The 26074-nt window shown below is 41.6% G+C and overlaps 1 protein-coding gene across 2 annotated transcripts in view; it reads right to left on the minus strand.

The window, feature by feature from the left end:
- Window positions 1-1718: 1718 nt before the first annotated feature.
- LOC119181291 (oxysterol-binding protein-related protein 11) overlaps window positions 1719-26074 on the minus strand; it is a 37814-nt gene continuing 13458 nt past the window's right edge. For both annotated transcript variants that reach the window (XM_037432496.2, XM_037432494.2), the window contains exons 12-21: window positions 17666-17805; window positions 15598-15683; window positions 13597-13678; window positions 12245-12377; window positions 11256-11366; window positions 9777-9931; window positions 8991-9107; window positions 6365-6526; window positions 5525-5608; window positions 1719-2231 (exon numbers count right to left, since the gene is read on the minus strand). In XM_037432496.2, coding sequence (XP_037288393.2) covers window positions 2172-2231; window positions 5525-5608; window positions 6365-6526; window positions 8991-9107; window positions 9777-9931; window positions 11256-11366; window positions 12245-12377; window positions 13597-13678; window positions 15598-15683; window positions 17666-17805 — 1130 coding nt within the window. In that variant the 3' untranslated portion in view covers window positions 1719-2171. The remainder of the gene's footprint in view (window positions 2232-5524; window positions 5609-6364; window positions 6527-8990; window positions 9108-9776; window positions 9932-11255; window positions 11367-12244; window positions 12378-13596; window positions 13679-15597; window positions 15684-17665; window positions 17806-26074) is intronic.

Raw genomic sequence — 26074 nt, forward strand, 5'->3', positions numbered from 1 at the left:
TTAGTTTTTCCGTGATTATTACAAATCGGTGCGCGCGAACAAGAATGTTGTCCGGGTTCACGTCGTGCCTTAAATTCTCTGGTTGTCCTATCAAAGAAGACAGGTTCACATATTTTGCACCGTTGGACCTCATATATAACACGAGACATGGTTATTCAAGAGAAAAAGGTCGTCATCACTAAGAATTTTGGTAGGATTCTAAAGAAGCGACGCGATCACGTCAGTAAGCATGATAAACCTGGACTTAACTCGAAAATACCTTTACCTGTGATGAAGTGAAGACTGCAGGCACGGATGTATTTCTCTTTCTTCAGGCTTTCCCGGTTAGCGTGCGCCAGCCAAGCGATACGGCGCCTTTCATCCTTGTTCGCGCGCACCGATTTGCAATGTTCGCGGGAAAACTAAACATTCTAACGCCTGGCTGTCCCTTGTTAAAAGCAGAAGTTCCACTTCTTGTTCTGCATTCAAAAATGGCGATAAAGTCATGGCAATGACGCTGGTAGCACGGCCGAAGACCAAATCTCACAATTGAGAAGCTCCCGCGGACTACGCTTCGAGGCAGCCGCATATGTTGACAAACATGGCGGTTCTCGACCCTTTCGTTCCCGAATGTGATGTACGTGCACTTGCGTGCGTCCCCATTCGTCTTGCTTCGTCTTCGCCAGTGTGTACTAAATTCTTAGGATACGTCGATCGTACCAACAAGGACACAAGTGAGCCCTTGTATAAAGAGAAGACGACTCACTCTCGCGTCCGGCAATTTGGGAGGTCTTCTGTGCATTAGCTGCTGACGCAGTGGCGACAGCTGCGGGCGCCGCCTCGCAGGGGTCAACTCGGACACCAGCAGAGACGACCGTCAGGCCCGCCCAGTCGTCACCCGCCGATGATGATGATGATGATCCTTGTTATTCTGGCACACACCCACAAAGGGGGATCGGCCAAGAACAGGGCGGCAGGATGTTTAAGTAAAAGGCTTATGGTTTTACAAACACAACCGAACAAAACACGTGACACGCGGGCTCCTGGCCAGTTTCGTTCTCTTTGGGCAACATGACATGCGCACCAGACAAAGAAAAAGTATAATTTTAATCGTCATCGCTCTATTTCTACATGTTGACACAAGGCTGAGTAAATATTGTTACACATGAAGGCACACAGAGAAACAAGCTCAGAGACTGTCCTAGCGCCCAATACAGAAGAAGACGACATGATTTTGGGGTGTGATGTGAGCACCCCCTCCTATTATGAGGTACAGTGTGGCCAATCCCCCATGTGGGTATGAGCCAAGATCTCCTAAGAGACAAGACAAGACAAGACCCCCTCCTTCATCTTGGCTTATGCTTGGCCACATGGCATAGCGTGTAGCAAACTGAAACCCTTGGAAACCCTTGTGCCTTGGGAGTGCAGGGAAGAGCGGGATTTACCTACTTTCTATGTGCAAATCCCACTAAACAATCCACGACGGTCCCCAGACGTGAAAGGCTCCACCAAGAATGGCTTGGCTGTTAAAAAAAAAAAAATTACATTACCTCCTACTAAAACGAACAGTTAAAAAGACGCTTTAAAAGACGCATGAAAATTGGGCAAGATGCCCGTGATGAATGAAACTTTAAGTCAACCCATGCAGTGCTTCGCATGGTACTCATGGTTCCGTTTGGTAAGAGATGGTGTAATTTTTTTATTGTGTTGAGCACACTCACACACACCATGCATAGCTCTTATGTTTCAAAATTGTTTTATTAATTTATTTTCTTAATAAAAATTTTCGTTTTCAAAATACATAGTCATATTACAGTACTCGCATTTTCCTGTGTTATTACTGTACAACATACCTGCAGTGATCACGCAGTTTTAAAGGAAAAAGAGCGTCACTTTTTTTTTTCTAACACGACAAACGGATGCCATCGTCTCCGTGGGCACACAAGCAGCCCAAACAACTCTGAATGAGCAGTCCATCAGTAAGCGCACTACGCAAGTCGATAGCCAGGCGTGATCCTTGCGAAGGGTTAGCGCTGCTGCTCTGTGCAGGGGAGGTTTGGATGTTTGCCTACAAGGAAGCATCTCGCGGTGTTGGCGCTGTCAATGACCCGCTGCAGCGACTCTTCTCATCATTTTGTAGCACCTGTCTGGGGTGCCCTGTGATTCTCTTTCGTCCGCAGGTTTTGTGAAGACTAGCTTGGTTTTCCCAGGGGGTACTTGTACTTCCAGACATTTCCTTCAAGTCGGAAAAGCTAAAGAATCAAGAAAACAGACAGGGAATATACACTCACACCTCATTATAATGAAATCACATCTGCCGCAAAAACACTTCATTATATAAAAATTTCATTATATAGATATATTTGCAACACTATTTATGACAAAGCTATTCTCCACTTACTTGCTCATAACCAATGATTTGTTATATCTGCATTTGTTATATTGATGCTTGAGTAGATGTTTTCAAATAGTAACTTGAGGCATAATTGAGGAAATGGTGAAAGAAAAGAATATCAGGAAAGAAGAGTCCTATGTAAGTACGTCAACAAGAAGTGCTAATCACCTATTTCCTCAATTATGGTATTCGCAAAGAGAAACAGCGCATAGCGATTTTCAATTTATCAAAACCTAACAACCCAATACGGCTGCCACAATGTACATCAGTAAGGTTGTCAATAGCTAAAACCTGAAATAAGCTTCCAATCGACATATAACACTCCATAAAGAATGAAGACATACATTTATTCCAGCCCATACTATCTTTAATGGAACGCATCTAATACTTTTAACGACATTATATGACTACAAGACTCTGCCTTGCTATAGTTTGTATCATAATTTATGCTATGCATTTTTTCTTAGCAATTATATTAGCGTCTGGTTTATTTTTACGTTGCAGTAGGCAATGTCATTGTGCATACCATGAGATCGTTTATAACTTCCTTTTTGTCAGGGACCTTAATTGGTCACAATAGGTTGTCTTGATAAATATATACGGTAACCAATAAAAGGAAAACAAAGATGTTGTTTAATGAAATCATTGTGGCACAACTCCGACAAGGAAAGAGGCACCAGTATCTGGCGCCCTATCCTGTCTCCTCCTTTTCTTTCCTTCTCAGAGTTGCGCCACAAATATTTCATTAAACTATGAATTTCCAACTCACCCAAGAAGCAGCACTCTTTAAACGTGTTGTTATTATTACTATTATTATTTTTTCTTTGAGTGAAAGTCTTATGTCCACTGAGAATCCTTTCACTGAGAATTCCGATATCACACCTTATAACCATATTGCACCTTCGGCACGTAAAAACCCGGAATTAAATTTCTGACTTTGCAACTTTTTAGCCCAACTTTTCCATATATTTAGGCAACAAAGAAACATGGTATTTATTTTTATTTAAGTACAGTTTATTCCACCTATCACTCTGTGCTTTTGCTCTCCTATAAAATTTTTGCACAAGTTCTGTAAGTTGTTGCAGCCAGGTGTTATGCAGTATAAACACCAACATCATTGGTACAGACAAGTCAGCTAGCCATTGTGTCATGAGTACAGATGGAATTTGAGGCAAATTCCTTTTTTGTTCCTCGCACTCCTATCACGCCAATTTTATATATAGTACAAGCATGAATTAGGGCTTAACAAGGAATTTTATGTTTGCAAGGATGCAAGAAGAATGGGCTTGTTAGTGGTGAAACATTGTGAAAACTTTTGCTGCAAGAAAAAGACATAGACTAAGAAAGACGATGAAATGATGCACAGCGTGTTTTCATGGTGCCTGTAAATTCCTATTTTCTGTCTTATGCCTAAATGCCCACAAGTGCCTATAAATGCCCGTTTTTGAAATCTGTGCTTATAGAAACACTACTTAGCCTCAAGCCTAGCTTTCGAGTGCAGTTTGAGGCCTTTATTCACATTATCGGGCAACACTGACTGTTTGGAAGTCTAGACGTTCAACCTAGCCCTGCTGCTCAACCTGCTTCTAGGAAACGACCACTGGCAGCAGTGAAGTGGGACGCACCAGTTAGAATGCGCCATTTGTTCTGACATGGCGCGAGCGGTAGCCAAGTGCGAAACCACGGAGAGCTTTCAGGGGAAAGAAAATTCAAAAGAAAGGGAAGAAAGAAAAATGTGGCGTGCTCGCAGTTTTCATTTTTTTTGTAATATACCTTATAACGTGTCTACTGCCAAGGGACAAATTGGCCCTATGCAATTGGACCAAGCCAACTTGAGGCACTCCTGCCTTCTGGTCCCCTAGCAGTCAGCTTATCTGCTCCTGCTCTGGACTTATCAGCCATGCGGAAAAGACACACCCAGGAGTGTATTGATACAACAGTGCACCATACTCGCCATACTACAGAATAATGGCAGAGACAGTTTCTGTGAACCGTGCAGCATAAAGAACAATATTTGTTCAACTGCTGGTCAGTTTGTGCCATCATAAACATCTTTTGCTTTCCTGTCCTAAATAACAGGTTGCGCATGTCTTTTTTTTTAATCATTTGTATTTATGTCATAATTTATGGTGCCCATATCTGGGAGGTTCGAGGCCTAGAACTTTGTTTTGTATGCCCATGTTTGGCACCCGAAACTCGTTCTCTTTAATGTCTAAAAATCTAGCCTCTTGTCATGAGTACTCGTTTTATGTCCAGATTGACTTCAATAAAGATTTCCCTTTGGCTCTATGGTGAGACATTCCTATACAGGTTCACTGATCGAAAGACACAAATTACTACGAACGAAGAGCATAACTGCCCTGTTCTCTTAGTGCATAGACGTTCATGCCGTTTGCTCAGCATAACTGCATAAGAATTCAGACGGCTCTCAAATAAAAATTGGCCCCGTATCTGCATGTTAATCTGCAAATGTCGCCAAAAGACAATAGTCTTGCGTTTGGAAAGAGTGAACAAAACGTTTATTTGATGTTCTGCGCAAGAAAATCGGTGAATGGTATTCTGGAGGCACTGCGTTAGAATATCTCGGGCGTGCAGTGGAGGCGAACAAGTGCATCTCGTCACGTCACACGTGAGACATGAGCGCCATCTGGCAGTTTTTTTGGAAAACGAAGCGTGCGGGTTTGAGACGGGCGTGTGCACCCGTATAAAAGGTGATGAGGTGTAGAACGCAAGGCGACAGGTAGGTGCCACCACCGTATCCTTTTAGCAAAGCATTGGAAACGCTTCTCTTTTCGTGCAAGTGTTGCATGGTCAGCGCAGTGTGATAAAAGCTACGGTCCTTAGAATTACTTATGTATGCCTTTTCTAGTAAAAGACACACATACAGAATATATACGTGTTGTTATGGTGTTTCAGATATGCGAAATATTTGCTTTTTAATTGACAATCGCACAAGTTTGAACGCTGAATCTTGAGCAACATTGGTGGGCGCTGCAGATGGGATCGGCCTTTAGGGGGTATCCCCTGGTGCCATTTAGATTACCCGGTAATGTTAAGTGTGGACAAACAGACAAATGGACAGACAGACCAAAATTTTTGCGTCGGAGGTCCCCAAGAAAGACTACCGTCCTTAAAACTAGAAAAGCTCACCTTGGCATCATGCGTCTGCTGCGCCACCTCTCCTTGCTCAGGATCTCCCTTTCCACACGACTGCTCATGCAATCTCTCTTCAATCTGTTGAGAGTAAGGATTGGAAAAGAAAAGAAAAGACTCGAATGAATGTTCAAAGGTTAAAGCAGCACTAGCATTTATGGCATAGCAGGCACCGTACAGTGCACTTCTCGGATGTACAAGTATGATGTTCAACAAAGAAACTAAATGTAAGAAAGAATAAAACAGTTTTTGAAATTTTGATGTCACTGGCCCAATGTGATAGAAATACCGATTCTACAAATTCAAACTTGTTTTGCCATACATCAAATGAGTTTTAAGTATAATCTGAAGTAACGAGACGGCCAGAACACTTAGGTGAAATATGTGAATGAAGGGATTAATCTTCTATCAGCCAATTAGTGCATCTGAAGATCGCTTGCATGTTGCAAATCAATGATTCACATCCACGGGCTTTATATATAAAGTCTGTAGTCTGTAGCGCAGAAAAAACAGAGATGACGATAAAGACAGATGATATAGACAGAATGCCAAGCAAAATGGAGACATACGATGCTCGGCATTACAACCCAATACAAGCATGATAACCACTATTAATGAAGAGTAACAGACAGGATTCCAAAAGAAAGCAAGGGTGTGCGGGGGAGGCAAAAAGTTGGGCAGGCATAAAAACTTTGCAGGCATAAAGTGGCCGCAGCAAGCACAGGATTCAGTTGATCGGTAAAACATGAGCGAGGTGTTTACGCCTGAGTGGGCATAGTCAGGCTGGTGACGACGACGACAAATTACAAGAATTACAAGTTAACCCCGGTGCCTCACCTGGCACTTGTGATGGGATGCCAGCATTGTGTTCCCAGAGCGCAGCGCTTGGGTGACAAGCTGCCACAGACGCCGTGACTCGAAGTTGTCTTGAGAGTCGATAGGTCGACAGCGCTTCGGTTGTCGCTTCAATTCTGAGATGTTCCACTCTTTAGAGCGCCCCTGCGAGACCAGGAGAGCACACACAATTAGCATAATGCTACAGTGAAAAGTCATAGGAACGGGGACGTTCACATTTACACTGAAACCTCATTATAATAAACACAGATATAATGAAACATCAGTTTAACAAAGTAAATGAAAAATAGTTTTCCAGTAAATAGTGTTAGAAAAAAACCTTTATATCAAATTTTATTATATAACGAACCCAATTTCATGTAAGATAAAGCTTCATTATAATGAGGTTTGAGTGTATGTGTCGCTTTTTAATGATATTGCCGTTGCCATAACACTGCCCTACTCAGACCCAGAATTTTCAACACGAAAATGTTTTATGCCGAAGTTCACCACGGCTCCGCTGATGCATTTCCGTCATGAATATGACGTGAAATATATGATAAGAAAATGCAGAGAAACAAATTGGTCCCATTGCTGCACGTTTGACTGCAAATGTTATCGAAAGACGATGGTCATCCATCTGGAGAGAATCAATAAAACGTTTATCTGATGTTCTGCACAAGAAAATTGGTGAATGGGATTCTGGAGGTGTTGTGTGAAACCTGAGCGCCATCAGGCAGTTATCAGGAAAAACGAAGGGATCACCTCCGATATAACGAGTGGGCAGCGTGTGCGTGCATTCTCAGAGGCCCTAATTTTGTAGTATGCAAGGCCACGGGTAGGTGACAGCACCGTATCGTCTTAACAAAGCGTAGAAAATATCCCTCTTTTCATGCATAGCGTAGCATTGTCAGCGCAGAGTAATTAATGCTATGATCCTTATAATTACTTACATATGTCTTTTCTAGTATAGAAAAAACCACTACAGAATATTGACGAAATGACATTCAGCCTCAGATACGCAATATTCGCTTTTAATTCACAATGCTCACTAGTATGAATGCAGAACCAAATCAACATTGATGGGCGTTGAGGAAGTGGTTGAACTTACGCTGTTTCAGCTGACAGACAGACACACCAAAATTTTTGCATTGAAGCATTCTAAATATAATAATCGTCTTTAAAAACGTGAAAGAAAGGTTCTGTCGCGAGCATTGAACCAGCGAACTTAAGATTCACAGCATACGGCGCTAACGACTAAGCCACGGAGCATACGTTGTCAAACCTGTTAACGACTAGCCATATATACACATCATAACAGCATACATCGGTCCTTGGAGCTCCATAACTTCAGCCTGTTTTCATCTTCAATAGCGAGATGGCGCAACGAGCTTGCATTGAGTGCGCTCTAAAGGTCGTCGCCTCTCGCTTTTCGGTAAGCGCCGCCTCCACAGAGCGTGGCCTCTGCTACGCGCGTGCTTATCAGACTTGCGATTCGAGAGAGATCGAAGGTCACTTCTCTTGCTGCCGCGGCCATGTTTACAAAAGGAGCACGCTGCTCACAGGCAAAGAAACAAGAATTGTGGCAGTTGGTCATGCTTGTCCTGTGTATACTTGCGCATTAATTTCATGCGCCTTTCTTTCTGTTTGAACAGCACGCTTCAAGTGTTAAGCTGTGACAGTTGTTACTCCCCGTTCATCCTGGGTATGCTCATTTTGTGCGTGCTTTCTGCTTGAAGTGCGCGCTGCAAGTTTCCAGCGGCTTGTCGCTCTTCACGAGACTTCACAATTAGTAGCTGTAGCATTCATACCTTTGCCCTTGTGGCGGAACAATGAACAATAAACGCTCAACTACCTCTGTGAAGATACGTTTCACTTTTGTGTTATACCGATTCCTAACAAGAGAGATCAGCCACGTTCTTTTAAATGCAAGCATTTCTTTTCGCTTACCCGCCACAATCCTAGTCAGGTGTCGTCTGCTAAAGTTTATTCACATAGCAGTGTCCAAGGCTACAATCCTCGCGAGCAGAAGTGCTTTATATCAGCTCACCGCTTCTGGTGTCACTATCACTAATATCCATGTTGCTGTTGGCGTCGTTACACAACTGTAGACAACTGTTGATATAAAACATATGTGGCTGTTCAACGTATGTCTGTGCGTCCATTTGTGTATATCGTTAGCAAAAATTCGTTAACATTTCGCTCAATGAAAAAATTATTACACAGTCAGCTTGCACGCATATGCTTCGCATAACATCGATTTCCAAGGTATGTGGGATCTGCTGAAAATTTTTATCATTTGTTTTATTTGCATCTTTTTTGTTTGGTCACGTACAAGATGATGTTTTTTCACTCACAACCAACTACGCCGACGCCAGAATTTCTGCGAAACGAGCTTTTAAACACTATCGTGTTAAATATATCTGTGGCTATCTTCATGTCCCCCTTAATTGGAACATAACTGTGTGATCATTTAAGGCTCCAGTTGAAGAGATCGCATTGAAGTGCAATAAATAGCCATGAAATGGCTTTCAAAATGTGTCATTGAATGGGCAGGAAGTGACGCTGCTAAGACTCTTTTTCAAATAAAGTCAAATTGAGGAAATTTCACGGACACAACGAAACTCACATCCGTGTACTGCAGCTCCAGTTTCGTGTCCCACTCGCCCGAGACCTTGCACACCATCTCACCTGTGGCGGATTTGACTTCGCCAGAGACACAGTGAAGCTTGCCTCCATAGAACGGCTAAAATAGACAAGAAGTAAAATACAAAGATCAATCAATGAATCAATTTATTTATTACTTCAAAGAGCAGACGCTAACGGAAGGAAAAGCTATGTTGGGCTTGACTAGATTTGCCATCCCATTACAGTAACCACTAAGTTTACAGCATAAAGTGCTGCAAAAAAACTTTCCGAGGAAAGAACGGCTGACGAATCATAAAATGTCACTATTCCAGCATCTGATGAAACTTCATGAAACTGCCTACTTTAGAAATGTGAAGTAAAAAATAGCTATGTAAAAATTTTTATTTTTGTGTGGCAGATATCTTCTAAGTTTTTTGTGTCATGTTTTAATCTGGATAAGCCGAACCATCTGTGCAAATTGGGAAAAGTACCTAAAATTAATCCATTATAGTAGTGGCTGACATTCAGAAGCGTATGTATCTGCAGATGTTTCATTCCAACAGTGCATTTACCAGTATATAGTAGAATGAACGCCAGTGAGTAAATGTGGCTGACGAGGGACATAACTTGGGGAACTAACATTTTTGTAACTGATGCCTGTGAGTCATCTGATGAAAAGTGCAAATAAACAGAGACAAGTGCTTCGAAGGGGTTGTTCTGGTTTAGCGAAAATAAACCGACAAAACGATGGTGATGACAAGTTACGAGGAATGATAACAATACTAACCTTTGTGTGGAATGTGATGGGTGAAACGGCATCACCGCACGCAACTGTGATGCGACCACCCAGCTCAATGTACGGTTCGCTGAGCAAGGACCGCCAATACATGGTGGGCAGTCCAATACTGTACACTTCACCCAAGCTCAACAGGCGTAGCTCCACTGAAAGGACAGCGAGAGCTTTACTTGCAAAAGAGGGCTTTGTTTACAAGAGGGCTCTGTTGGCAAGAGGGCTTTGTCTACAAGAGGGCATTGTTTGCAAGAGGGCATTGTTTGCAAGAGGGCTTTGTTTGCAAAAAGCTCTCATTTGAAATAAGCCTGCTCAGGTCTTCTGTGCCAAACAGTGTATATGAAATTACTGTTGCTTTACAGATAAAAACATGATACAATTATCAGAAATGCCATGGTCGCAAACAATGCAGGCTTACTTAATTAGGATGCATCTAATTATCAGTACACAGGGATTTGAGGTGTAGAGCACTTTAAGGGGAGTGGGCTTGTCATTTCGTATCATCGCTAGGCGTAACTCTATATAGTAGGTCGAAAGAAGGTGCTACAGGTCAACTCAGTCCTAAAAGAGGTCAAGATAAAGTGCCACTGCATCAAAAATTAAGGTTTTCTTTACAGTTATTGACACAGTGCAGGTTGCGTGTTTGGAATGCCAGCCCACACTTCCCTAAGAACACCAGCACTGCCAAAGGGCTGATTTGTCAGAGCCACCGAAGCAACAGCAATATGCCAGTGCCGGGGCTTAGGCACAGATTTATGGTGAAGCAAACCAAAGGCGAACTGTCGGTGAGCACATATTAGAGGGGTGTTTAAGGTAATAAAAAGAAGTTAAATGAATGTGAGGTAACCTTCAGCTTCAGAAACCTCAGATGCAAGTCGAGCACAAGAAAAAAAAAAGACAGGCAAACCCATAGCTTCAACTCAGATAAACACAAGTCATACGTCAACACAGGCTGGCGAATTTTCAGCTCTACTCTGCAGTTTCTATAGTTCTCACATTGTGAAGCTGTTTTTTAAAAGAGGGGGGGGGGGGGGCACTTGGTTTTATTAACACGTTTGTTGCGGCAAGCTTTCTTGAGGTCTCGTTTTATGTGCGGAGTGAACCACAGATGGGCCACTCTGCACATCTCCCAGGGGCACCAAGAACCAATGGTGGGTCATTAGTGGGTCATGGCATCTAAAACCAGAAAAAATTCTTCTAATTATTTATAACCTCTTGCAACAAGAATAGAACCTCTGTGTTCATGTTTGACAAAGTTATCGCATCAGCAAGCAGATGCATGATCATCACATCATGGCAAAGGAGGAGCACAGCCAGTGACTCACCGGTGACCCACACCGCAGTGGACATGGGGTTGCAGGGGCTGGATGTTGTAGCGCTTAGCAGCACACCACCATTGCAACTGACCCAGCATGGCAAGTTGTTCAACAGATAAAAAAAGCAGAGAACATGAAGGATATTGCACTGAACACTTGCCTTCACCCATGAATTGCAGCCCCACGTAATTTCCCATGAGGTTAGATTTGATGCCAAGTGATGCTTCAAGGCACATCTGCTTTTCCAGGCACTCCACGTAGAAGGCACTAACTGCATGTTCGACAAGAAACACTGATAAAACTGCTGTCACTAATGTTTAACGTTATTGTAAAAAGTGGACGACCGATTGAGTAAATAGTTGGCTTGTTATCAGGTGTATTGACTGATGAGTGAAGGTGGGTAAACTGAACCAATGACGGTGAATAGACCGATTCACCAACCGACTGAACCTTTGGACTGCTTAATCGTCCAGTCACTGAATTGATGAATGAGTCAGCCAGTTAATCAACCAATCAGTTAGCAAATTAATATTGATCAACTAACCAGTTCACTGCTATACTTATGATCAATCAGTGCAATAGCACTAATTGATTATGAAACAGCTACACAAAGAAAATAAAATAATTGATTACGAAACAGCTACACAAAGACAAGAATAAAGAAACACAAATGCTTGACAAAACATGATGAGGGGCTAGCTGGCAATGCATATTTTTGTTCATGAAAATTACTCAGGACTCAATTTTACAACATGCCGAGTACACAGGGAAACATAATACAGTGCCCGTCCTGCCATGTCTTTCTCCGTGTTTGTTGAAAAAATATGGAGCTGGATCACTTCTGTGAAGAAGTGCTTGCATTTGTTTTTTCTTTTGTCTTTATGGAGCCGTCGTACTGATAAATGATGAATGCATTCCTATGCACCTAGTTTTTACAACTAGTGTGATCATTAACTGATTGATAGATTGATTAATTGATATTTGATTGATTCAGTGAGCAAGTGAGTTTGGTTTAAACGCTTTAAGATAATACAGTAGCTATAGGAGGGATTGATGTGGAGGAGCTTTGGATTTGGCCTAACCCCCTTGGGTTAGTTCCCCTGCATGCACAGAGCGGATCAGACGCATTTTTTCTAAGCACCTACGCACCTGGTGGGTGATGGGAGACCTGCTCCGCCACAAAGGTGACTTGTGTACCGACGTCATTGACCCCGGCCACTTGCCAAGAGCAGTGAAACATCTCGCCAAGCACAGGGTTGTATGGTTTTCTGGCAGACCGGCTCTGCAAAATGTCAGCAAATAGTTGACTTTCCAAATGGTCCGTTGTTGGGATCGTTGGTTTAACATCTCACTTTGGGGAGCACAGATTTGGTTCCCGAGTCCGCATTCCCCTTAGTAATAAGTTACTTTCCTTTGATAACATGCGAGACAAGAGGGACCCAGAAGCTTTTACTTCACCGACAATTTTCTTTTTTTCTCTTATTCACAATCTTCACCAACTGGTTCAAACATCATCACAATGCTGCTGTCACCAAAATTGGCCTTAATTAACCCAATGGATAATGAGTAAAAACGAATAGGAAATTAGGGGGATTATTACATAAACAAGAGCCACAGCTTTGGTACTTACAAAAACAATTACCACGTACTACATTCAAGAAAGAACCCAAACGTCACTTGATGGTTTCTCTCAAACGTTCACATTCCCCACTGATAATTCTAGCTGTAACATAGTTTAAACCTAGCTTTATGTCTTTATGAAGCATGTCGCCAAAGAAAAAAGAAATGGCAAGTTGGAAGTTGGCCTTGCAAATGCAATTCTAGTTTTGGTTTCGATTGTAAGTTGGCCGCCCAACTTCAGATTTCAAATTGTTTCGAGGTGCTTGTTCTTGTTTGTTTCTTTTTGAGACCTCGTTTTTCATTTAATTTCGCATCAATCAAGGCTTACCAACAAGCTCGCAACCATGCACTTTTTTAAAGATAAAGTGGGTAGGCCTACGATCGTGTAAATACGGTACGCCAAAGTGGCACTAGCTGTACAGGCAGGCGACGTGCAGTTTAATATATGCCAATTCGAAAAAAAAGTTTCAAACGATTTAAATTCATGTCAAAGCAGATTGAATACTGTTATATTTGTTCGAATATACAAAGTGATCGAACTTGCTGCCCTGCGGTATATATAAAGCCCACAAAGAGCAAAAAATGCATAGAATGCGGCACACGAGTACAGTTGAGCAAGTGTGACTGCCGGGTGAAGACCAACACAGCGCCTTAGTGTTTGCATTTAATGGGCACACCTCTTTTATTCCCATCCAATTTGGCAGAAGCAAGTCCAAGCAGCATGTAGAGCCAAAATTCTGTAGACGAGGGAGTACTTGATTAGCTGATATAGAAACAAGTATGTCATAATTGATAACTATGAAACTAGTAAATAGGATTTGCTTAACCCCCTAATCAAAGTTCAAAGACTGAACCGACATTATCATTATCAACAACTTTACCTTGCGTGTTGCATAGAGTGAACACAGCAGCCATTCTGTGACCATCACCAGCCTCTCCTCAGGTGTTTCGCCATCCGCTACCCTGTGCAAGCGTTACACACACATTCTGCATCAACACCGAAAACTGGTATCCAGAAAAAAAAATGCACCATAACTGTAACCTGCATCTCAAGCAGTGAAGATCAATCTAAAAAGCGCTACTCAAGAGAAACATTGAGCCTTACCAAAAATACATCAACTCACTGCCGATCTCCACATCGGTTTTGTGAAGCATGCGTTAGCTTGACAGCCTACCTCACCCTCAAAACTAATAGACACCAAAAACGATATTGCCGGAAGTGACGAACATGGCAGGCAACAGCATGAACAAAATTTTAGGGTTTCATCCAGCCCAAACCCCAAATGAGATGCTGATTATCAAGGAGCTTTCAAAAGTGCTAGAAGTACATAGTAAATAATAGTTTGCGCCATGTGCACGACTCCTGTAGAATTTAAGCAGGCTTAAGTTAAAATTTTTAGGTCAAGTGCCAGATTTTCTGCATGTTTTTATGAGTAACATGTCAACACTAACTTCTTTTTATAATTTTCATCTTTCCTACCCTATACTTCCGAATGCACAACGCATTAGTTCACTAAGTTGCTATAACTCCTAAATCTAGACTGCTCACAGGGTCATGCCACTAATTACAGTTGAACTTAGATTAAATGCCCCTTGGTTTTGCGATGATACACATTTTACGACTAGTTGGTTTGGTACCGGCAAAATCCCCATCGAAGTAGCATATTAAAAACCTTGGTTATATGATGCAGTTTTACACCAACCGCACATCTTACGACTTTAAGATTCTGCCCAAAATAAACACCTTTGCTCGAATCAAATGTCGTCCAAATAGTCACAAGTGCAAAATGTGAGCTTGCGTTTCCCTAAGTTGACGAGTAGAAAAGTAGAGATATGGGATGTCTTTTTAGAATAGATAACTTGTTCTCCTGAAAGTTCATGGGCTTCTACATATACCTCGATTGTGTGCGTATGTATCCGGGGTCGTTACCTAGTCACGCCTTATCTACACAGACTAGCTTCAGCTGGCATTAAAGCCGATATTTTTACGTTTTCGGTCCGTGGAAACTTTTCCGTGTGAACATAAAGCTGATCTCCTTCCTTAGTCGCACCCGCAGTCACAGGCTTGCGCATGCATAAGGGCGCGACGCAGCTGTTTTCACCGTGAAAAATTACTTTCACTTGACGTCAAAGTTCATAACGACAATGGGACATCATCAGCTGAACCTCACAAGCCGAAAAATTGCAACATGCACAGCTTAGTCGTGCAGGAAGGCATTCTTTGCAAACTTGTGGTCCGTCACCATTATGTGATGGCGATGACACTGTCTCTGACTCTTCTGATGAGAAGCTGTCGGCAACGCGGTTGGCAACGCGGTTTAAGTTTCATTCTCACGCTCAGGCAATTTTTGAACTCTGTTTATCGGTAGAAAGATGCGCATGGGATTCGATTTTTTTTAAAGTTAAGAATAAAGATTTGCTCGCATGTCCTCCAACCACGTAAATCTGTCATTAGCTGCCACAGGCAAAAATAATTTAATCTACCTTCCTTGCAGAGCTTCTTGCACAATCTAGCTCCTTGCACAAGGTCGTGCTGTGGGCTTATCAGGAGGTCTGTACCTGCTTTTTAGGCAACAATGAGTGTCAGTCTATAACCTTAGTTTTTCGAATATACGACAACCGGATTATACGGTTTTTTTTGCGTGGTCCCCTGAAAGTCGTATAATCGGGACACCACTGTAATAGTGCATGATTGAACATGTTGGTATATTGTGACTTTACTTTTGATGCTCAACCCCCCCCCCCCCCCCAAAAAAAAAAAGAAACCAGGGGAGGTGCAGGAAATATAAATATTCAAAAGCAATTAGGTGCTGTTGCATAATGGATGTCCGCCAGAATGACAAAGAACAAGTTACTCGCGGTAATTGAGATTTCCAGCTCACCTCAGGAACATGTCAGGGTAGCTCATGAAGTCGGCGTACACTTCAAGAAGTGATCTGGGCTCTAGAACATAGCTTGGAAGTGCCACCTGCACATTCAGAGGAAAGCGGAAAAAGATTACGCTAGAGCCAGACAAAATAAATTTCGGTGGACCGTCCCAAACATGTCCCATTTTTTCTGCCTGAGAGAGCACAATGAAGAATTTGGGCAGCACTGAGTTTGTATATGCTTGCATCAGTAAGTCATACGACACGACGTAACTCAGGTATTATCTACATACTATCAATCGTGGACAGGAGAGATGACAGCTCATTGTAACAATGATGATTATGCTGACGCTCAAATGAGAACACAACGTAACGCAGAGAACACAATCACAAAACAAAGAATCACAGGCCCCATGTCATGTCTCTGCGTGTGTCTGAGCATTTTTTAATTTGAGATTGTGAAAGTATTTATTTTTTAATCCCGCAAGGGCACGTTTTGCATTCCACCACTTGGAAAGACATTGCATGTTTGTTTTTTTTTATAACAAGTAGCCTTTTTTAAAGGCTATTTTACGTGCTCTGTCTTTATTTTCTATCCGTGAAACGAAAGAATGCCCCGTAGTTCAAATAAAACAGCGAATAAGGCATGTTAGTGTTAATTTGAGACATTTACTTGAGATGAAGGAAAGACTCAGAACCTTGCGATTGTACTTTGTAATTTTGCGATTGTACGTCATTGATCCCATGCCCCTGTAACATGTTTTAGTATTCACCTTCCAGAATGCGAGAGGGGCTCTTTGATGAATCTTGGAAATTTCTGCCAGAAATGCACGTCTGCATTTAACTACCGATGAGTACAATCACCAGACTGGTCGGAAGGAAACACCAAGCACTCTGTGATACAGTGTTTTTTGGTATCACTTAATTTGGTCACTACATTTATGATGAAACCTTGCTAATAAGCTCAAGCTTTATTTGAAATCAAACTCAATATAAGACATGGCTCCAAGTGACGACCATCAGTGTGCAGCTACACCCGTACAACCATTTTCGCGTTCTTCCATTTATGTGCATAGATGAATCTGCACGACACTTTGTGAATAGACCCAGTGAAGCTAGACGAAATTGGACGCACGGCAATGTAACCAATCTCTGTGATTTTTTCACGCAAGGCAGAAGTTAAGGGTCAGGTTGGGTTAAGGCTTGAAGTGACAAAAAGATCCTTAAACAGGAATTGTTACCAACACCAATGAGTCAACAAGTCTTCGTCAAGGCAAGTGTTATTGACAAAGGTATTGATGTCGATGCTTTGACACCAAGGCCTTGATTAGGCTTGTGCGAATATTCTAATGATTTGAACATTTGAACAAATAGTATCGTACTGAAATTCACTTTGATTCAAAGTTAAAATATTTGAAAATTTGAAAGCATTCGCAATGAACAAATAATTGTATATTAATCCGCATGTAACCCCCCTGTAAAGGTGGTTTCACTGCAGTAAAGAGATGCTAAGCTATGGAAACACCTTTCCACGAGAAGCCCACACTGCCGCGGAGCCCCACTTTAAGGTTAAATGAACATATTATCCTCAAATCCATTCATCATTTTTGTAAGCTTAAAAGCTTGTTATATGGGCTTATGTCCTTCAATTACAGTAAATTGTGAAATGTTACATATTTTACAGGTTGTCACTTGCATTCCACCAAAAGTCAAATTTTGCTACTATACAAAATCATTTCGACTTCCTTTAAACCAAAAAAAAAAATTGCATTTGCACAGAGGCCTTGTTTCAATTTTAAAAAATTCAAAAAATATTGTGAAGGTTAGTTAAGTCATGACAAATATGCCCATGCCCATTTTTTTATATGTCATACACACCACTTGAATTAAATTTGAAATTATTCGACCAAAATCACTATTAGCTTTGAATTAACTTTGAACCTAAACTTCACAATTCGCACAAGCCTAGCCTTTATGCAAGTCTTGATGAAGACAGCTTAGCATGTTGAAATATTGGCTCCAGCGAAATCATGAATATTTCCATCACTTTAAGCTCTATAATGACATTCAGTGGCACACATGCCTTTGTAAGGTCCATGCCAAGCTTTAGTGTAGACAGCAGTTGCAGTATGGCATCCTTGTTCTCTTCCGTCGGTATTGAGGCGTCTTCGTCGCTGCTCTCATCTTCGTCAGGTACCTCGCCAGAGTTGTTCGCGTCCCCTACTGCAAGGAGAGAGCTTTCCTTCAGGAGCTGCGCTGCTACATAGCCTATTTGTGGCTTTACTTTTACTACAATGCACTGGGAAGGCCAACTAGAGATTGCAGAAGAAACGGGCAGTATTATAGATGTTCCTTTTCATACGGTTGTTCACAAAAATGAGAGCGTTTTCGTAGCCTAACTGGCACTTTCTTCTTTGATTCTTCTCACATTCCTAGCTTTCATATGCAGATTTTGATGAATCAAACCAAGTCGGAATGTGCAGAAGACAAGCTTACATGACCACAAATATTCAAATCAGAACTGTTTAGGTAAACTTGTAAAGCAGTTGCGCAGTCATAGTTTCCTTGAACGACTTGATATTACGAATGTCTACCACTTTTCTGCATGCACACTGCTACATACATTGCACTACAGTTACTGTAGTAATGAGATCATTGGAAATCTACATTGTTATAAGTATATTGATGGGTCTGGTTGACTGAACGCAAGACAGGCTGCTGAAGTAGATACTTAGTCCTGATTGGTACTGGTTAAACGTGGTACTGTTTCAAATGAAGTGTGGTGTATGACATCATTCCTTTCAAGGAAGCTACTGCATCAAATACACTATTAACCAACAACAATAAACAAACAAAGAAATAGACAGGGGAATTGGCCCATTAGCCTTCGTACTCCATATCGAGCGATATCAGTGCAGTTCCTTACTTGGACTGCAAATTATGGCGCTACATGATCGCTACACGCCGATCATATGAAACTTTTGAAGCTCTTATGTGCACAAAAGCTCAAATCAGCTTTTTACCTTTCCTACCAGTCTCACATTAACGTATAACCTGCGATACATAATGCAACAGAACCTTGGTACAAAAACCGAAATATAGTCAGTCACGTTTCAATGATACTAATCAGTTGTTTCATTTAAGCAGCATTTGTGTTTAACAGATTTCCGTTTACTGAGATTCTACTGTATATTAATGTATGAGATACTACACCAAGCTAATAAGGGCGTGGTATTATGCCAGCCACTCCTGAAAAGAAAAAAAGAGAAATAGGGCCCCACAGAGAGGCTCCAAGTTGCAAAGGTTTCCAAGACATGATGCAATACAGCCATGACTTGGAAAAGGTTAACCTTCCATGGACTTCTTTTTCCTTTCAGCAAACACAGCACTGTTTTTCAACACAACCGTCGTGCACACACACAAAAAAGAGAAGATGATGTGTAGCTAAACAGCTCTTCATCATTTTTTTTTTTATCCTGGTCAGCTTGGGCCCCCAAAGTCCACTGCATTTGAAAAGTGCAGAAACATCCTTCCCCTTGTTTTCAATCTACACTGAAACCTTGATATAACGAACCCATATTTAACAAAATATCAATTATAACAAAGTAAACAAAGAGTAATCTTGGAAAAAATATAGTGTTAGAAATATACCTGTATAATAAATTTGCGGATACGGCAAACATATTTTAAAGCTGAGTTGCTGGAAATAGCGTTCGTGCAATCTCCCGAGCAGTGATTTACTTTTTGCGACTAGGACGCAGTAAAACAAGTTGTGAGTGCATGTCAAACAGGTGTATCCAGCAGCTATAACCGCTTTAGCAATGAATCATCGCAGCCATAAACTGGGGTGCTAACAGAGTGAAATGCTGCCAACGTGCGTACCTTTTGTAGCTTCTGTTGCAATGTGCCAAAGCAAGGAGCTTTTTTTTTCCCACTCCATGTACTCTACGACATTCATTGACTGATATGTGAGGTTTAATGTCCTAAAACCACCATTGATTGATTTGTGGGGTTTAACGTCCCAAAACCACAATATGACTATGAGTGATGCCGTAGTGGAGGGCTCCGGAAATTTTAACCACCCGGGGTTTTTTAATTTGCACACAAATCTGAGAACACGGTCCTACATACTCTACGACATTAGATAATGAATATCTGTAATACAAATAAACTGACAATGTCGATTTCAAGCACTTTATGTTGACCCTTTAAGCTTCAACTCTGAACGTAGAATTTTTCTGAAAAAAAAGGTTTTCCAGATGACCAAATTATTTATTGTGGTTTTAGATTGCATGAAATGTATAAAGTCAGCAAAAATATTGTTGAAAGAAAATTAACAGTTTTATGGTGTCAGCATAACTGAGAACTGCAACCCATTTACAGTACTTCAGAGAAAGGTAGTCTTGAAACATGGGTCTACACACAGCACGCTATCGCCGTCTGCACACGACACTAGTTTTTGTTCTCATCTTGAAGCGACATGTTGTGCTGAAAAATACATAGCGTCTTCTCTGCGAGTGCCTGCCTTTGGAAGACTAAACTCGGGAATCAACATGATAATTGATGGTAGCGCAGGCTAAGAACACGGACAAAAGAGGGCATGTTCAAGACACCACTAGTTCTGCGGTGTCTTGAAACTGCCCTCTTTTGTCCATTTTTCTTAGTCTGCGCTACCATCAGTCATCATGCTACCATACGAACAAGCCCAAATTGCCACTCTCATAGGTAATCAAGGAGAATGAGAATACGCTGCAAGTGTTCGTGATAAACAAGCTTAAAACAATGCAAGCAGAAACGTACGTTAACTTCCACCAACCTTGCAAGGGAGTGCCAATAAAGAGTAAAATCAAATTCCATGTGCCTCCATTACGATTATGCAGGGAAATCAGAACCACGAAAGGGCGTTGCCATAGACCAGGATCACACTAATGCTAGAAATCAGTTCTGTTTATCTTTGTAAGGAGGCAGTATAATCATTCCCAATGTTTCTTGCAAGTCCCAGCAGATGGCGTCATCTTCCAGTGAGCATGCATCGACATTATGGCTCGAAATTCAGAGTGACAATTGAAAATCCGTCCACACAGCTAAGACACTGTGGGACAGGAAAATACTACCATTCATGTACAGCAAAAACACTCAAAGCGTTAACTAAGAGAGCCAAACAATAATAATGGCAATGCACACTTCTCCCTCGAAGTGCATTGAGTAGCTCAAATGCATTTGACCCACCCTATTGAAACAGTCAGTATGCACCCCACAATCATTCTACATGTCAGCACTATTGTTATGAAAATTAAATTTAACCCATGCGATTTGGACATCCTCCAAATATGGATGTGTTGAAAAAACATACAGAAAATCTCAGTAGGGGGGTCTTGCAAGGCAACTGTCATGGCACATGCGAAAACAACATCATATTAGTGAATTGCAGAAGGTACAAGCATTATCTTACTATGCGACATAGAAGTTGTCACATAGCAGCACGTAATGCCACACAAAGCCAAGACTCCTGGAAGTTTAGTGAATACAACGCTGTACTGCAACCCTGTCTCTGGCCCAATCATTCCGCTACATTAAACAGTTTTCTTTCTTTTCTCACCCACCACAGTGGTCTAATGTTAAGGGTGCGTGGCTCGGGTGGCTCAGGTCGTGGGATCGAATCCCAGTCGTGGCGGCCATATTTTCAATGTAGGCGATAAGGCTCTAGGCCAGTGTACTTAAATCGAGGTGGCCGTTAAAGAACCTCAGGTGGTCAGAACTTCCCGAACTTTTCACTTCGGTGTCTCTCATAATCGTATTGTCGGTTTTAGACGTTAAACTCCATCAGTCATTATTATTTTATTCTTTATTTCCTTCTTTCACACACTACAGCCAAAACATTCATTCAGAGGTCATTGTATAATGAAGTTTGTACAAACTTGAAGTGTCTCAAGTAGGACTGTTGAGTGTCTGGCTAAAAGTTAATGAAAATCATCGCAGTGCATCTCAACAGAAATAAAAGAATGCATTAACAAAGTAGCAAGGCTACAAATTCACATATTATATTCGCGCACATGCTCAATCTGCAATGTAAGAATATGTTGAACTGGGGTGGATGGCACATTGAATCGGACTGCTAAGAGACGAGAAAAAGAGAGGTAAAAAGGTGCAGCGTTAATCGTCACCCTCGCATCAACGCATCTTTTGAGCAATTCTACACTTTCCTTCGAAATTCTACGCTGCAGGACCTAGAAGCAAAAGTAAAAGCCAACTCGTGATGCAACTTAACATTGCCGGTGCAGTGTGCAAGCAGTGCATATCAGGCAGAAAGCATATATGCATGCTACTTACTGTATCACAGAGATGGCCCGCTTTCACATGCGAGAGGGCAGTGCCTACGACTACCATGAAGCCAACAGACACGGTGAAATTCAAATGGGGAAAAAAAGCAACTTTTATTGGTCACAGTGGCATCACTCTTTGACACAACAAAAGCGAGGGCCCCCCCTTTACATGTCGGTCGTTAGCTTTCAAGAATATGCACTTCTCTGGCAATGCAATGAACGAACCCTGCTTTGAAAAGAACGTTGAGCAGTCGTAGCCTGGTCGTAACTATGCGAGACAAGGATCTGAAACGCCTATTTACGAATTTAAGAAGTATTGTTCCAAAGATGAGCTCTGAAAGAGTTTGAGTATTGAGGAGCTTTCTTGTGCTACCCCACATCACGGCGTTGCGAATGTGAGAAACGCCATTAAAACTTGGAAAAGTGGTTGGTGCGATCAGCCACAAAGAATGCCAAGCAATGGTTGGTTCTCTCCTGCTTCATTTTGTACAGGGCAAAATGATGCTGATATCAGCAGTGTAGGGCAAAGTGATAGTTGGTGCACTTAGCTTCATTGACAAGTCAATTACCGGCTAGCAAAATACACAGAACAGATACTGCATGCGGCTTATTCTTTCCCTATCTTTATCATCTCAATCCTATCATAACCGATAGCCACAATGCAAGTACCAGAATCTTAAGTCAGATAGCTACAGCGCAACCAGCAAACTTCCTTCCTCCTCTAAAAAATTTAAAAAATACAACCAATTGATCACTACTCTAGTATGTGACAAGAGTAAGCCACCGACAGAATAAACAGTGACATAATGCAACACTGACAATTTGCACATGTGACTGCATGAGGATGGATCGTGTGCAGCAGTGCAACAGGTTTGAAGTGCACAACGAAATTGTCAATTTATCAATCAAGTAACCAGGCAATTCACCCCTAATGACAAAAAAAAAGCTTTTTTTTTTTTTGCATATAAAAGCTCTCGTCCCTCCTCGACAGCCTCAACAAACTCAAAAGTGAGATGTCAAGCACGTGTTATTACTATAAAAATTTGACATATCTCACTGAAACCTCATAATAACAAAGCTGCATCTTACACAAAAATAAATTCGTTATATCCAAAAATTTGTTGTAAAAGTTTATTCTTAACACTATACCTACTGCAAGAGTATTCTTCATTAACTTCATTATAACCAATATTTCGTTATATCTGGATTCGTTATATTGAGGTTTGAGTATGGTCGTAGTTATGCGTTCGCACCGGTGTATCAGCGGCTAGCGCGCTCAGTTGCTGACCCAAAGGTTTCGGATTTATTCCCAGCCGCTGCGGTCACATTTCAATGAAGGCGAAGTTCTAAAGGCCCATGTACTGTGCATCGTCAGCACATGTTAAAAAACGCCAGATAATCAAAATTTTCAGAGCCCTCCACTAAGGCATCCCTCATAATCATCTCATGATTTTGGGACGTTTTGAGACCCCTCATAGTATTATTCTTATAGCTAGTTGTAGTTACACACATGAAATAAGTTATATTCATGTAAATATGACATTCCATATTTTTAAAATGGCCATAGAGAGCCATTATTCACCCAGTGAATTGTGGACTGCTGCTTTTTGGCCCATCCCCCTGGGACCTTTGAGGTACAAATAAACAAATGTTACATATGTCATATTCATATGTCACTGATATGACATATCCATATGAAGGATTTAGATAACATATTACTCTGTACAAGCATGTGCACTTTATGATGTTTGATGTGGTGCTTTTGACTCGAAACAAACCTGACAGCATACGCTGATCACATATTTTAATAGCTGTGCACCATGCTAGAAAATATTTAAAACAGCTATCTTCACAGGCAGTTTATAAGAAAATAAAATAAAGGTGTCCCACGTTTCGAATTACTAGCCTATTATGATCTCCTTGAAGTTACTTTGAACACTTTCCAGCGGGCAGGCAGGAGGTTGTTGCTTCGCAACACCTGTGGCAGATCGCACCAGCACAAGGTCAAATATATGTCTAGTAGTCTAAAACTGGGCACTCTAAAACTGTTTTTTGAGGCTACTGTCTTGAAAGCCTGATTTTAATCTGAAGGATTCGAGGATTTGAACATTGTGCAAAGATGCTAATCCACTAAAGAACAGGTGAAAGAAGTACATACTGATCAGCTCAGCTATGTAAATTTTGATAGCAGTTATGATCACTTCATGCAGTGAGCCAGAATGACGAATGCCTACAACAGCTTAGTACACGAGTGATCTTAAAAGATCCTCTTGAGATAACTGTTGATTGAAAGTTATTAAAGATGTTCAAAAATTTTGTAGCAAGAAGGCAGTGTACGTTCTGGAAGAACAACGGCAGCGACTGACGCTGCGCTACCGCCGACGTTGCTGCTCTAATCGACTAGCAGCAGCTGCCATGAGCAATGAAAAAAAAAGAAATACTGTGCAAGTGGAGTTCAAATTTCACCGTGTCTGCTAATACATCACATTGTAACATGATCACAACAGGAAAGGCAGTACGAATGCAATACTGTATACTTCCTCATCTACCAGTGGGTGCTAGTTTTTGCTCGAAAAGGACAGGCAGGAATCGCTCTGCCAATAGAATGACTGCTCTGCTAGAACTTAAAACTTTGTGAACAGATGGCGCTTGGCATTGCTCCTGCTGCTTACTGGCAAGTAAGCAGCAGGAGCAATTGAAAAAAACAAAACAAAACAGAATGCCATCTTTCCTAAAACGAACGAAGCTTGAGTAACTGAAATGGCAGGCATAGGGTTTTTATTCTTTTTGTTGTTGCCATTTCGTTATCTTGAAGGGTGATGCTACCTTCACCAATAAGCCACCAGCTTCGTTGCTGTAAAATGTCAGCAGTACTGTCGATCATGTTTGACCTATCAGTGGCATCATGCGACACATCATGTGATGGGCTAATACTGGGGGCTTCGTTGATGGGCTAATACTAGGCCATCAACGAAGCCCACGATAACTTCAGTGCAACCTTTGTAGTTTAGCTACAATAAAACTGCAACACAAAAAAAGGTGGGAGGGGGGGCATTTATTATGCAGTAGTACAGTATGCCATAATAATTAAATAGGTTCTAACTGGCCCAGTCCGCAATTTGTGTCTGAGCCAAGCCATAATAGGGGCCTTTCAATTACCCTCACCCGCACGGGGTTATGCGCACTGGAGATCCTATTGCACGGGCGTAACTTAGAATGTTGTTGTGTCATCACCGCAAATAATACTTACTTACAATTTTATGCACCGCTGTTTAGAATTTAACAGCAATCTGGTGCACATAGGCATAACAAGAAAGGCAGTGCAAAGTGCCGAAATCTCAAATAAGCCGACTACTGCACCGAGTGAGTGACAAACGAAACGGCAGTCATGTTGAAGAGATACCCATGCTTGCCTTCCCGAGCAACACAACCGCATGTGAGTTAAGGCTTCACAGGTGAACGGAATAACATCAACAGTGGTGTGATACACAAGGCAGCTGCGCGATGCTTTGAGCCCAGCTTTGACAATATCTTTTATGATCAAAAAGGCCCAGGCAGCGAACCTGCCTTTTCGAAATACTGACAAAAGCAAGCTTAGGCGAGGCAAAAAGAAAACGCAGGAGGGATGACGATACTCATCAAGTCGAACCTTGATATAACGAATACTGATGGGTCATTCCGCATCAAATGTCTCAGCTACATTGGCAACAATCTAAAATGTATTCTAAGGTCATAGTGCCGATTTGCTGCATTGAAAACAGCGTATATTTTGAATATTTTGAAAAAAAAAAAAAAGGCTTAAGCAGTTCAGCACCAAGGGTGCAGAGTCTGAGGGAAGCGCAGAGCTGGGTGGCCTTCTTTGCTTGCTTCTATCTATTTTTTTTTCTTCTTTTGTTAATGTTTCTTTCTCTTATCTCTGTTTATGGTCTTTTTATTATTTTTTTTTACCTTAGAATCCCACCTTGCGACAATTTTTCTTTCAGCGAAAATTCCTTTCTCTTTGTTTCTTTCTCTCGTTATGTACTCGTTCGCATACCCATAAGGGTTATACCATTCCGCACCTGAGAAATCGGCGCATGTGTCTTGCGAGCGACGCCGAAGACCGAGATGAAGAAGAGAACAAAGATATCACACGCCGAATTCCTTCGATGATAGTTTCTGTTCACACT

Source organism: Rhipicephalus microplus, chromosome 10 (genome assembly GCF_043290135.1).
Source record: "Rhipicephalus microplus isolate Deutch F79 chromosome 10, USDA_Rmic, whole genome shotgun sequence".
In the NCBI taxonomy this organism is placed as follows: domain Eukaryota; kingdom Metazoa; phylum Arthropoda; class Arachnida; order Ixodida; family Ixodidae; genus Rhipicephalus; species Rhipicephalus microplus.